Source organism: Sphaerodactylus townsendi, linkage group LG15 (assembly GCF_021028975.2).
Source record: "Sphaerodactylus townsendi isolate TG3544 linkage group LG15, MPM_Stown_v2.3, whole genome shotgun sequence".
Lineage (NCBI taxonomy): Eukaryota > Metazoa > Chordata > Lepidosauria > Squamata > Sphaerodactylidae > Sphaerodactylus > Sphaerodactylus townsendi.
This window is the reverse complement of record NC_059439.1, coordinates 31,790,095-31,804,288: the sequence shown is the minus strand read 5'-3', so window position 1 is coordinate 31,804,288 and position 14,194 is coordinate 31,790,095. Positions and strand designations below refer to the sequence as shown.

At 48.4% G+C, this 14,194-nt stretch overlaps 1 protein-coding gene across 1 annotated transcript; it reads left to right on the top strand.

Annotated features, from left to right (window-relative positions):
* Nucleotides 1-885: 885 nt before the first annotated feature.
* On the top strand, nucleotides 886-12,929 carry LOC125444314 (integrin alpha-M-like). The gene is given in 7 exon segments (XM_048516741.1): nucleotides 886-1,055; nucleotides 5,026-5,140; nucleotides 6,538-6,641; nucleotides 7,749-7,813; nucleotides 10,555-10,578; nucleotides 10,580-10,670; nucleotides 12,787-12,929. Coding segments are annotated over 7 exon segments (582 nt in total). The 5' UTR covers nucleotides 886-1,015.
* Nucleotides 12,930-14,194: the final 1,265 nt, after the last annotated feature.

Below are 14,194 nucleotides of genomic sequence, written 5' to 3'. Positions count from 1 at the left end.
GAGAGAACTGTGACTAGCCCAAGGTCACCCAGCAGGAATGTAGGAGTGCGGAAACACACCTGGTTCGCCAGATAAACCTCTGCCACTCAGGTGGAGGAGTGGGGAATCAAACCTGATTCTCCAGATTAGAATCCACCAGCTCTTAACCACTGCAAGGGTTGCATGCGTTTCACCAACATGTAATGCAACTACAGGTCAGTACTGGGTGCAGAGTACACAATCCAGCATCCTAGGAAGCCTTGGCTTCCACTGAACTGAAAAGTGTTCTGAGAAACCCCCTCTTAAATTCAGGATCCATTGGGCAGTAGATACAGGACAAGAAAGAAACAGTTTCTTCATACATAAATGCCATTGTTCTTCATACAAGTAAAGAAATGTATATGCATATTCATATAATAATTCACTTCCTGAATTTGCAAAGTGAAAAGGGGCAACACGGGTTCAATCTCTAACTTACGAGCCCTTGAAAGAGTGTTACTCTATCTGTCACCTCCTACGCTGTGGTCACAGCTGTAGATCCCCCTCCCTCTGTCTTTGACTCAGCTTCCTTTTTTGGCCCTTCCCTTTCTTACCCCTCGATTTTGCAAATGTCTCGCACTTGCTTCACATCCACTGAACATTCACATCCACTGTCATGGCTTAAGAAGAAGAAGAAGAAGAAGAAGAAGAAGAGTTTGGATTTATATCCCCCCTTTCTCTCCTGCAGGAGACTCAAAGGGGCTGACAATCTCCTTGCCCTTCCCCCCTCACAACAAACACCCTGTGAGGTAGGTGGGGCTGAGAGAGCCCCGAGAAGCTGTGACTAGCCCAAGGTCACCCAGCTGGCGTGTGTGGGAGTGCACAGGCTAATCTGAATTCCCCAGATAAGCCTCCACAGCTCAGGCGGCAGAGCTGGGAATCAAACCCGGTTCCTCCAGATTAGACACACGAGCTCTTAACCTCCTACGCCACTTAAGCTGCTGTTTCTTCGGGAAGGAAGTGGCCCTCTCAGCCAGACCCCGGAACTTAGCCAAGGATGGATGCCCTATCGCTGTTCACCTATTTCTCAGTGGCTGGTAAGTGCCCGTCTTGATTCGGAAGATGTTGTGGGGCCAGGCTCTTGGTTGGACTAAAGACACTAAAAGTTGAGCTAGTTGGGATAGAACACAGGTGTCAAACTCGCGGCCCTCCAGATGTTATGGACTACAGTTCCCATCATCCCCTGCCATCATCCCCTGCCACCATCATGGTCCCATCATCCCCTGCCACCATCATAGTCCATAACATCTGGAGGGCCATGAGTTTGACACCTATGGGATAGAACAAGATCCGTGAATAGGTCTCCCGAAGCAGGGACGAAAGCAAACCAGTATGGGCTGGGGGAAAATAATTCTGGTAAGAAAGCCTCAAATGGTACCTATCTTCAAGTCCCTTCAGCAAGACAGTGGCAGTGGAAAGTGCCATTAAGTCGTAGCCTTTTTAGGGTGACACCACAGGGTTTTCTAGGCAAGAGATAAACAAAGGTGGCCGTAGCTCAGTTGTGACTTCACAGCACTGCCTGCTTCTGTGTAGCAGCCATGGACTTCCTTTGTGGTCTTCCATTCAAGCACTAAGTAGGGCCTACCCGATTTAGCTTGTAAGAAGAGTTTGGATTTATTCCTTACCTTTCTCTCTTGTAAGGAAACTCAAGGGGACTTACAAACTCCTTTCCCTTCCTCTCCCCACAACAGACACCTGGTGAGGTAGGTGGGGCTGAGAGAGTTCAGAGAGAACTGTGACTAGCCCAAGGTCACCCAGCAGGAATGTAGGAGTGCAGAAACACATCTGGTTCACCAGATAAGCCTCTGCCACTCAGGTGGAGGAGTGGGGAATCAAACCCGGTTCTCCAGATTAGAATCCACCTGCTCTTAACCACTACACCACGTCGGACTAGCTTGAGTCATCCAGGACAGGGCCAGCAAGACAGTACCACGAAGAAATTTAAGTTAAGTTTCACCCCACCTGAGATATTTTTAGGCGTAAAATACCAGGATAGCACGGGTTAACTTTCCTTCCTTCACCTCATGCACCGGAGACAAATTCCTTGTGTGTCCAATCACACTTGGCCAATAAAGATTCTATTCTATTCTCATGGAACTACGATGGGAGAACCGCACAAGCCCTTCAGCTGCATGGTTTTCCTCACTGGGGGGGGGGCGGAACTACTTTAGAGTGAAATAAAACAGGAGTCTGGCGGCACTTCAGAAAGTTACAGCCTTTATTCCAGTCGGCCTTGACACCCTGAGATGGGTGGGGCTGAGAGAGTTCTGAGAGAACTGTGACTGGCTCTAGGTTACCCAGCAGGCTTCGTGAGCAGGAGCGGGGGAATCAAACCTGGTTCTCCGGGTTAGAGTCTACCGCTGCCAACCACTACACCACGCTGGCTGTACCACTACTTGCATGGGAGACCATGAAGGAAGTCCAGGGTTGCTACAGAGAGGCAAGCAACGGCAAACTATCTCTGATGGTCTCTGGCTGTGAAAATGCCACAGGGTTACCGTAGCTCAGTTGTGACTTCACAGCACTTTTCAGACGCAAATACCGAATGTGCTCAGACTCATCAATGTTTAGGCTGGAATAAAAGTTTAGACTTTGTGGTGCCAATGGACTCCGGTTATATTTTGCTGTGATCAACTAACACCGTTCCCCACACAGAATTATCACCTCTGGACATACTGATTTTGAGTAAAGAACCCACAAGAAAGTCGTTCACAAAGCAGAGCAGAGGTGTTTGCAGGGCACAAAAAAAAAAACCCTCTAAAAGCATAACCTCAAGAAACAATATTCACCCCAAATGCACTATGATAGACAATTTTATTTGTTTACTTATTTTTTTTTACCAGCAGTGATCAGTTAAAGGCACATTTGCATTTTTCTAAGGCGGTTTCTCTTCCACTGTGTTATTGTCACAGGGAATGAAAAATACAGGAAGGAGGTTTTAATTTCGAGGAGGTTTTGTTGATTGAGCTGTAAAATATCTCACAGTGCCTTCACTGTCTTTAAAAGATACTGAGGCTTGGGTCAAATGCACAGGCACTGAAATACAATTCATTGGTTAATAGGCAGATGATTAATAATTGAATTAAAGTTTGTTAACTGGTTCACCAGGTAAGCCTCTGCCACTCAGGTGGAGGAGTGGGGAATCAAACCCGGTTCTCCAGATTAGAATCCACCTGCTCTTAACCACCACACCTGCTCTTAACTACCGGACCACCATGGGTAGGAGGACAGAGTACACTTGATTATTCTTTGTACATTCGTTGATAAATTCTCATGTCACAGTCAAAGTGCACGCAACTGAACATGTGATACAAATCCCACATTTATCTCGATGCTGCAGAAAAACATACATGTGGGGCCCATAATCCTTTACAGCCCCCCACTTTTTCCTGGCCCCCATCTTCCAGACTTCAAACTGTGTGGCCGGAAGCGTTTCATCCTTCATGCAACCTTAGTCATTTCCCCTCCTGCTATTTCTCCTTCTTTGGTTGTGACAGAACTCCCCACTCTGTGTATTTCTCAGTTTGCCCTCAAGGGAATGGTAGGAAGGAAAGAAGTCACACCTATTAGCTGTGTTGCTTTAACACTAAGAACATAAGAACAAGCCAGCTGGATCAGACCAGAGTCCATCTAGTCCAGCTCTCTGCTACTCGCAGTGGCCCACCAGGTGCCCTTGGGAGCTCACATGCAGGATGTGAAAGCAATGGCCTTAAGAACATAAGAACTAGCCTGCTGGATCAGACCAGAGTCCATCTAGTCCAGCTCTCTGCTACTCGCAGTGGCCCACCAGGTGCTCTTGGGAGCTCACATGCAGGATGTGAAAGCAATGGCCTTAAGAACATAAGAACTAGCCTGCTGGATCAGACCAGAGTCCATCTAGTCCAGCTCTCTGCTACTTGCAGTGGCCCACCAGGTGCCTTTGGGAGCTCACATGCAGGATGTGAAAGCAATGGCCTTCTGCGGCTGTTGCTCCCGAGCACCTGGACTGTTAAGGCATTTGCAATCTCAGATCAAGGAGGATCAAGATTGGTAGCCATAGATCGACTTCTCCTCCATAAATCTATCCAAGCCCCTTTTAAAGCTATCCAGGTTAGTGGCCATCACCACCTCCTGTGGCAGCATATTCCAAACACCAATCACACGTTGCGTGAAGAAGTGTTTCCTTTTATTATTCCTAATTCTTCCCCCCAGCATTTTCAACACTGATAGTAAGCAGATAGATGCTCACACAAGCGGACTGTTAGTTCCTGAACTGCATTATGGGGGGTGCAAGCATCCCGACCCCAGTTTATTGCAACTGCTTTCTATTCTCTGTTGCATCAGCCTGGTTCCTTGGGACTGCTTATTTCCTGCTTATTTCTGTGACTTTTGAAGAGATTCATGACAGACAGAAATTCAATAGGTTTTTCCTTTAGTGGGCTGCGGAAGCTGGTCTGATTGGATTCCAGGGAGTGGAAGATCACCCTGAATAGCAGGTCATTCTAAGTGTCCACCATTCAGGCCCCTTCCATGCAGGATTTTCCTGACCCTCAACCTTGCATCCGGACCCCCAGTACAATAAACTGCGACACAACCAGAGGTGGGATCCAGCAGGTTCTCACAGGTTCCCGAGAGTAGGCTACTAATTATTTGTGTGTGCCGAGAGGGGGTGACTAATTGGTGATTTTGCCACGTGATTTTTGTCTTAGTTACGCCCCTCCTCCGCTCCTCAGCAGTAGTGTGCAGAACTTGAAGCAGTCTAGCAGGAGGTGCGTGGCAGCCTGCGCCTGCGTGCATTCGTTTCCCGCCCAAGGACCAGCGCAGTGGCTGCGTCCTTGCCATAGCCCCGCCCAGGAATGTGCTACATCACTGTTTGAGTCCCACCACCATGGGAACCTGTTACTAAAATGTTTGGTTCCCACCACTGGACACAACAAGTGGATGGCTGCCAAAGTCGTCTGTCCTCTTTTGCATTTGCTTCTGTTTTGCTGTGCCAGAAGTCTGAACGAGTTGATTTATTCTCTGCAGTGCTGGTGCCCTGTTGTGGATTTAGCATAGACACAGAACGGCCGGTCATCTTTCAGGAAGCGGCAGAAGGCTTTGGGCAGACTGTCGTGCCTTTTGGAAGAGGAGCTGACCGGGGGTAAGCCAGGCCCGGCGCCACTCTAGACTCACATGTGGGTTTTTGCCGCTATCTGAGGCTCATTCCGCACATGCAGAATAATGCACTTTCAAACTGCTTTCAGTGCTCTTTGAAGCTGTGCGGAATGGCAAGATCCACTTGCAAACAGTTGTGAAAGTGGTTTGAAAACGCATTATTTTGCGTGTGCGGGAGGGGCCTCAGTTTTTTTTAAATTGTGTTTTATTCTGGTTTGATTGAAGTTGCATTGTTATTGATTCTAATTCATAATTTATGTTATTAATAATATGTTCTGTTGTACGCCGCCCTGAGCCCTCCAGAGGAGGGCAGCTAATAAATCTAAAGTATAAACAAACAAACAAACAAACAAACAAACAAACAAACGTCTGGCTTTTACCAAAATGTCCCTTTATACTGGGCCAGAGGCATATCTAAGGAAAATGTAGCCCAGGTGCAAAATTTGAGTTTTCTGCCCCTCACTGCCCCTCCCCGCCCCTCCCATATGGATGTCCGCCCTCCCCCACCATGACCAAACAACTTCTTTTGCACCTTCTCGGGAGGAAGGAGGGTGTGTGTGAGGGGCTATTTTCCGCCCCCCACGCAGAGGTGGGATCCAGCAGGTTCTCACAGGTTCCCGAGAGTAGGTTACTAATTATTTGTGTGTGAAGAGAGGGGGTGACTAATTGGTGATTTTGCCACGTGATTATTGCCTTAGTTACGCCCCTCCTCTCAGCAGTAGCGCGCAGAACTTGAAGCAGTCTAGCAGGAGGTGCACCGTTTCCCGCCCACCGTTTCCCGTTTCCCATGCATTCGTTTCCCGCCCAAGGACTGGCGCAGCGGCTGCGTCCCTGCCACAGCCCCGCCCAGGAATGCCCCGCCCCCGGAATGCCCGGCCACGCCCCCGTCGTGCCCTGCCCAGCCCCATTGGCGCTACCCCACAGTTTGAATCCCACCACCATGGGAACCTGTAACTAAAATGTTTGGATCCTACCACTGCCCCCACGTGACTAAATGGCTGCAGCCCGAGGACATTTGACCCCATATGTTCCCCTGGGCGTAGGCCCCTGCCATGTGGGCATCAAAGTACAATCCAATACCTTTCCTCATGCCCACCAAGTGTTTTTAGAAAGTGGGCAGGGCAGAATAGGATTTTGCCCAGCAAGGGCCCTTGGAGATTTGATTGGCTGTGTGGGTTTTAAGAAAATGTTCCTTCAGCAGAAGTTGTCACGAAGCACAAGGATCTTCACTGGGTGACTGAAGGTCACCTTTTGGGGTTGCGCCCATTGCACTCGGTCAGAATTGCAAACGTGACCACAGGTTCAAAAAGTCTGGAGACCCCTGCGTTGTGCCATTACAGGCAGACACTTTTGAACGCATGTCATATTTTCTCCCTTTTGTAGGGTTCTCGTCGGTGCTCCACTCCAGAGAGGGAATGCGAACGAAAGGGGGAAAATCTATAAATGCCAGCAGACCCAAAGCAAATGCCAGGAGGTTCGCATACAACGTAAGTAGACAGAGGTGGGATCCAGCAGGTTCTCACCAGTTCCCGAGAGTAGGTTACTAATTATTTGTGTGTGCCGAGAGGGGGCTACTAATTGGGTCTGCTTTTCCATCTCCGCGCCCTCGCCTCCCCGAGAGGCATCCTGCCTTTGAACGTGAAGGTTCCATATAGCAATTGCAACTAATAATGTAACTCCCTGAACTGGGTTAATCCCTTTCAGGTACTGCAATTCATTGATTCTCAGCCTGTCGTACCTTTTATCTCACCAGTCTCTATCAAATAACCTGTGTGTTTCACCATTGCTGTGTTCATATTTGTGAGTTGGGGCATTTTCTATAATGTGATGATGATTTAGAAATGACCTGGTGCAAAAAAATTTGGGGGGGTCGTGGTGGGGTGGCTGCCCATGGGGGGGCATCCAACTCAGGTTTTGCCCAGGGCTCAGGTTTGCCTAGGTACGCCTCTGCCCCCTTTGCTGAGGGGGGGGGGGCTGGTGAGGGAACCTGTTACTAAAATTTTTGGATCCCACCACTGTAAGTAGATAACGGCATGAGAGCTGCTTACCTGGGAAGACACAGAGGAAAGGAGTTGGGTTTTAAGAACATTAGAACATAAGAACTAGCCTGCTGGATCAGACCAGAGTCCATCTAGTCCAGCACTCTGCTATTCGCAGTGGCCCACCAGGTGCCTTTGGGAGCTCACATGCAGGATGTGAAAGCAATGGCCTTCTGCTGCTGCTGCTCCCGAGCACCTGGTCTGCTAAGGCATTTGCAAACTCAGATCAAGGAGGATCAAGATGGGTAGCCATAGATCGACTTCCCCTCCATAAATCTGTCCAAGCCCCTTTTAAAGATATCCAGGTTAGTGGCCATCACCACCTCCTGTTTTGCAACATATCCTTGAGGTATTCATGTATCCTGAGAATTCGCAACCACAAACTGCAAAAAAGCAGAAACTGACCCTTGATGCCAAATTGAGTGTGTGTGCATTACAGTGTGTTGTTTTCATTGTCTTTAATTGTATAATGTTGAAACTCAGACTGGAAAGGTGGACTATAAACTTAGCAAATATTGTCTTACCAGTTGAATATGTTTTTTCCCCTCCTTTCAGTTCCTCGTGATGCTGTGAACATTTCTCTTGGTTTGTCCCTTTCCGCCTGGGAATCCAGGTTTCTGGTAAGCAACACCGATGAGCAGAGATGCTGTTGTTTGTGTCTAGCCCAGCGTTTTGATAGATCTTAGAATTGGTAGATTCAGAACTGGCATAGCGGATCAATGGGTCCGATCAAGTAACCCTAGTAGAAATGGCAGCCTCAAGGGTGGATCTGGGGATCCCCTAGAATCACCAACTATCTTTAAGAGTGCAATGTCAACATTAGCCCAAATAAACTCAAAAATACACACGTTGCACTCTGGCTGTGTCTAATCTTATATATTAATCTTATATATAATTGAACAACTTAACACTTCTATTTGTATTTACATTTCCTTTGACAAAGTTCTTAAAAATACAGCATAAGTCTTCCAACTCTTATAACTAAACATAAATAATCACTTAGTCCATTCAATTCTCTGTTCAGAAACAAAAATTCAGTTCCATATAGTCCATGTATCAATTCTGTAGGTTCTACATAGAAACGTCTCGCGCGTATAGAACATTTTTCGTGCGTCTTCCTCAGTATGCCAGTATGGTCAAACAACTTCCATCAGTTCTTTGAGGCTTCTAATGGGTATATCTGAAATTACAGCAGATTTCCAGTTGTCGTGGAGAAAATGGCTGCTTTGGGGGGGAGGGGCTTCTATGGCTTTGTAACCCACTGGGCCCCCTGTCCTCCTCAGGCTCCATCCCCATCTCCAGATGTTTCCCAACCTGGGCCCCTTCCGCACATGCAGAATAAGGCACTTTCAATCCACTTTGCAGCTGTGCGGAATAGTACTGTTCTCTGTTGTCTAAAGATCAGTTGCAATTCTAGACCCCACCTGGAGTTTGCAATCCGAGGGGAGGCCTACAGTTTTCAGGGCAACCCAATAACTTCTATGTAAGCCAGGAAGGCAGGAAGAGAAGGCTGGGAACAAAAGCAGAGAGAGTGGGATCCAGCAGAGTTCTGACAAGGTTCCTCGAGTAAGGAGGTTACTAATTATTTCAGTAGTAGTACTTGAGAGGGTTTGCTAGTTAATTGGTGATTTTTTGCCCGACGTGATTTTTTTGCCTTGAAGATTTACACCCCTCCTCTCAGCAGTAGCACGCAGAACTTGAAGCAGTCTAGCAGGAGGTGCACCGGTGTGCGTGGCAGCCTGCGCTTGTGTGCATTCGTTTCCCGCCCAAGGACCGGCGCAGCGGCCGTGTCCTTGCCACAGCCCCGCCCAGGAATGCTCCGCCCCGGAATGTCTGGCCATGCCTTATGTAGTGCCAGCACCAGCCCCATTGGCCATAATACCCACAGTTTGAATCCCACCACCATGGGAACCTGTTACTAAAATTTTTGGATCCCACCACTGGCGACAAAGGATATCCCACTTTGGCTGAAATGCCAAAAGCTGAAATGCTTTTTTTGCAAAGAGAACATAACGAGCACCCATCATTAAAAACAAGAGGAACTGGAATTTCCCTTTTAGGTCCTGAACTGTGTGAATCTCTCTCTAACTGACCCTTTCCCATCAGGGCATGTCTAATGTTGGTACCTGTTGGACCTCTAATGGACGGGCGTCCTGTAAAGTGTGAAAATCCCTCTGCGCAGCCCCCCACCCCCACCCCAGAGGGGGAAGGGACCGCCAGCAGGGCCTCCCCTGTGTCCTCAGCACCTGGGCCATTCTATATGGCAGAATGTGCTCCCACAGGTAGTCAGATCCCAGGCTGCTGAGGGCTGTATATAGGTCATAACCAACACCTTATTTATCTATCCGTCCGTCCGTCCGTCCGTCCGTCTCATTCAGTCTGGCCCGTCTCAGTCCGGCCCTCCGGGTCTGCCTGGTTCGTCCGTCCGTCCGATCCAGATCGCAATCGCCAATGCCAATCGCAGAAATGCATGTCACTTGTCACCGATATTGTCTGTCGCAATCATATCTATCCTGTCTGTCTGTCTGTCTGTCTGTCTGTCTGTCTATCTATCTATCTATCTATCTATCTATCTATCTATCTATCTATCTATCTATTTATTAGATTTGATATACCGCCCTATGCCTGAAGGGCTCAGGGTGGTGCACAAAAAACATGTATAAAAAACATCATATATAAAAACATAAATACAACATAAACAGCAATTTTAACCCCAAACAGATCACCACGAAACCCTTACATTACCCTCCTAAAAAGAAATAAAGAGAGAATAATGGGTCCCGACGATGTTAGGACCCATTGAAAGCAAAGGGGACGGAGCTGGGGCACCTTCAGTGGCTGGTCTCCCGAAAGGCCCGGTGGAACAACTCGGTCTTACAGGCCCTGCGGAATTCCCCAAGGTCCCGCAGGGCCTGGACAGCTGGCAGGAGAGTGTTCCACCAGGCCGGCGCCAGAGCCATAAAGGCCCTGGCCCGAGTGGAGGCCAGCCGCGTCATCGAGGGGCCAGGGACCTCCAGTAAATTCGCCTCTGCTGAGCGCAGAGGCCGAACTGGGACATATGGGGTAACGCGGTCCCGAAGGCACGAGGGTCCCAGGCTGCGTAAGGCAGATCCTCCAATACCTTAAATGCAGATCCTTCAAGACTGGCATTATATCCACACTGCCAGGGGTGCTAGACTAGTGAATAAGACTTTCTTGGCCAAGAAAATGAAAGTTCTGGACATGGCTGAACCCCAAGATCTCTTGTGTCATTTTAAAAGCTATTTAAAATATTTATGAACTGCCTGTCCTCGATCAGCAGGCCCAAGATGGTTGACAGGACTAATTGCCCGCTGCTAATCGTCCCTTCTTGGTTACACAGGCGTGTGGCCCTACAGTGCACCAAGACCTGCGGGAAAAACGTGTACCTGAAAAGCTATTGCTTCCTTCTGGACCAGAACCTGAGACAGACACGGCAGTTCCCCGACGCTCTGCCAGGTAGGACCAGGATTCAAAGGAGGAATGAAATAAACGGCGGAAGCCGCAGACCACCTCAGAGGATGGGGGTGTGAGATAGTGGTAGGGTTGCCAACTCTTGGTTGGGGAATGCCTGGAGATATTTGTAGGTACAGTCTGGGCAGAAGGGGGGGGGTTAGGGATTGGTGGGAGCCCCACAGGGCATAAATGCCACAAAAGCCACCGACCAAAGCAGCCATTTTCTTTAGGGAAATTGATCTCTGGTTATCTGGAGATTAATTGTCGTAGGGAGAGCTCTCCAGGTGGCACCACCAAAGGAGAGTTGGCGAAACCCCATGATACTTTCAAGGAATAATAATTGACCCGGAACAGCTTCTGGATAGGGGGGTGCTTGGGAAGCTCTTAAGAGCTCTATATGCTCTGCAGGTACTGGCCAAGTTGGAGCTCGCCACCAGAGTCAAAACCATATCCACAGGATCACCTCAGGCATGTATTGAAAAGGTTAGGGAAGTCCACCACCGTCATCATATGTCGAGATCCTTTGAGAAGAAGAGTTTGGATTTATATCCTCCCGCACCCCCCTTTCTCTCCTAGTGGAGACTCCAAGGGGCTGACAATCTCCTTTTCCTTCCCCCCTCACAACAAACACCCTGTGAGGTGGATGGGGCTGAGAGAGCTCCCAAGAACTGTGACTAGCCCAAGGTCACCGATCTGGCATGTGTTGGAATGCGCAGGCTAATCTGAATTCCCTAGAGAAGCCGTCCTTTTGTCCTGACATGGGTGGCCCAGACTAGCCCAATCTCATCAGATCTCAAAAGCTAAATGGGTTTGATCCAGGTTAATATTTCGATCCAGAGGCATTCCTCCCATTGGGCAAAGTGGGCAGTTGCCCAGGGTGCAGCCTTGTGTGTGTGTGTGGGGGGGGCGGGGTGTAGGTTCGTTTGTGGGATTTTTTGTATTTTCAGTGTTTTTTCCGTTTTTGGCCTGCAGGGGGCACAGATTTTAGGCTAGCAGCACCAAAATTTCAGGGATTCTTCAGGAGACTCCCCTAATGATATCACCCAGGTTTGGTGAGGTTTGGTTCAGAGAGTCCAAAGTTATGGACTCCCAAAAGGAGTTCCCCCATCCCCCATTGTTTCCAATGGGAGCTAATGGGAGATGGGGGCTACACCTTTGAGGGTTCATAACTTTGGACCCCCTGAACCAAACTTCACCAAACCTGGGTGGTATCATCAGTAGGGTCTCACGAAGATACTCTGAAATTTTGGTGCTGCTATCTTAATAATTGCCCCTCTGACAGCAGGCACCCCCTAAATTTCCCCAGATTCTCCTTTTAAATCCACCCCCTTCCTGCCAATGCTTGTTTTCTTTCTTTCTTTTATTCTCTCAATGCCTAATAAAGGTTATTATTATTATTATTAAATCCACCCCCTTCGGCATGGATTTAAAGGGAGAATTTGAGGTCCCCGGTTTAAACATTGAAAGTGATGCTGTTTCATGGTGGGGGACCCCAGATTCTCCCTTTAAGGTGGATTTAAGGTTGATTTAAAAGGCACCAGATTTAAGTGAAATCAATTGAAAATTGAAAATAATGCTCAGTTTTGAGAGTTGGATTCCAGCATCACTGGTGGTTTTATTCTAGGGAGGCCAAGATTCTCCCTTGAGAATCCACCTTAAAGGGAGGGAATCACCCAAGGGGTCCCCTAATTTTAAATAACATTAGAAAGTGATGCTTGTTTTCCCCAGATTAAAGAGTAATTGGATACAACACCATAAAATGTTTTCATAGCAGTAATAAAACATTTCGAACGCATTTTGAAAATGTTTTCAAAAGAATATTTCTGCTGTGTTCAGATTTGTGAGTTGGGGCATGTTCTAGAATGTGATGGTAACTTTGAAACAACCTGGTGGAAAAAAATCATTGTTTGGTTACAGTGGGAGAGGTTGGCCGCCCATTGGGGGGGGGGGGCATCAAACTCAGGTTTTGCACAGGGCTCCAGTTTGCCTAGGTACGCCCCTGTTTCGATCGGAGGCAATCAAGGTGGTCCTGAGGTGCTATGCAGAGGAAGACAATGCCATTGAAAACCCTGTGACTGAACCGCACTTTCCACCATGAATGAACCTTTCATCCTCTTAGAATGCGCAAAACGAACCAATGACATCGCTCTTCTGATAGACGGCTCAGGAAGCATTAAGACGGGTGAATTCAACCAGATGAAGACGTTCATTTCTGAAGTCATGAGCCGCTTTCCTCAAAGCTCTGACACCGAGCCATTTTAGGAGTAGAAATGCTGGGGATAAGAAAGAGTGAGAGTCAGTGTTATGGGAGGAGGAGAAACCAATCGTAGGTGGTGGGATCCATGGAGCTGGTTCCTTTCGAGGACCTCTTGTGTCTGGAGAAGAGGTTCTTCACACTGGGGCACAGCACCTGCACTAGCTCTATGCTTCTGATGCCGAAAAGCCCAGCTCTGAATACAGATTTAAAGGCTCTGTGGTTACAGTCAGGAGAAATGCAAGATGATGCTTTCAAGCCCAAGGCGCAATTTTTTTCGTCACATGGGGGGTGCCTGATTTCTAAGCCCCGCCCACTCTGGCTAAGCCCCGCCCACTCTGTATGGTGGCCCACAAGCCACCAGAGGCAGAGCAGGAGTATGGGGAACTCTGCCTCCGGTGAACCTGGACTGCTGGGGCCGTCTGGGAAGGGTGAGTGCCGCAGCTGGGTTGCTCCGCCCATGGAGGGAGCATCAAACTCAGGTTTTGCCCAGGGCGCCAGTTTGCCTAGGTCAGGCGTAGGGAACCTGTGGCTCTCCAGATGTTCAGGAACTACAAATTCCCATCAGCCGCAGTCAGCATGGCCAATTGGCCATGCTGGCAGGGGCTGATGGGAATTGTAGTTCCTGAACATCTGGAGAGCCGCAGGTTCCCTACCCCTGGCCTAGGTACACCACTGCCTGCAGGACTGTTCAACAGCCAGTAGGATTACCATCTTCCAACTGGTGCCTGGAGAGATCCTAGAATTACAACTGATCTCCACTTGACAGAGACTGGTTCTTCAGGAGAAATGGCTGCTTTGGAGGTAGGACACTATGGCATTATACCATGCCAAGATCCCTCCTCCACAGACTCCACCTCACCAGGTGGCACTCCCAAATCTCCAGGATTTCCCCACAGAGTTGGCAACATTAGCAGACAATAATGATACCGTATGGTCATCTAGCACTTCTTCTGGGCAGCAGTGTGGGAGGATGCTACAGGCAAGCCGACGGCTATCATCTATATGGTCTCTTGTTAAGTCCAAGGTGAACAGCCACAGGGCCATTTTAGCATCCCGATCTACCCGTCCTTTAGGATCTTGCCCTTTGCCTTTTTCCCCTGATCAGCTGAATTCACTAATTCCAGCTATGCAAATGTGCTTGCTTAAAATACTTCTGCAGTTTTCAGAATTCAGTATTTCTTGCCTCAGGAACCAAACCTGCCATTTCCCCCACCCAAAGATTAATATAATTTAAATGTAAGTATTTACAAAGATTTGGGGCTGCCAGGTA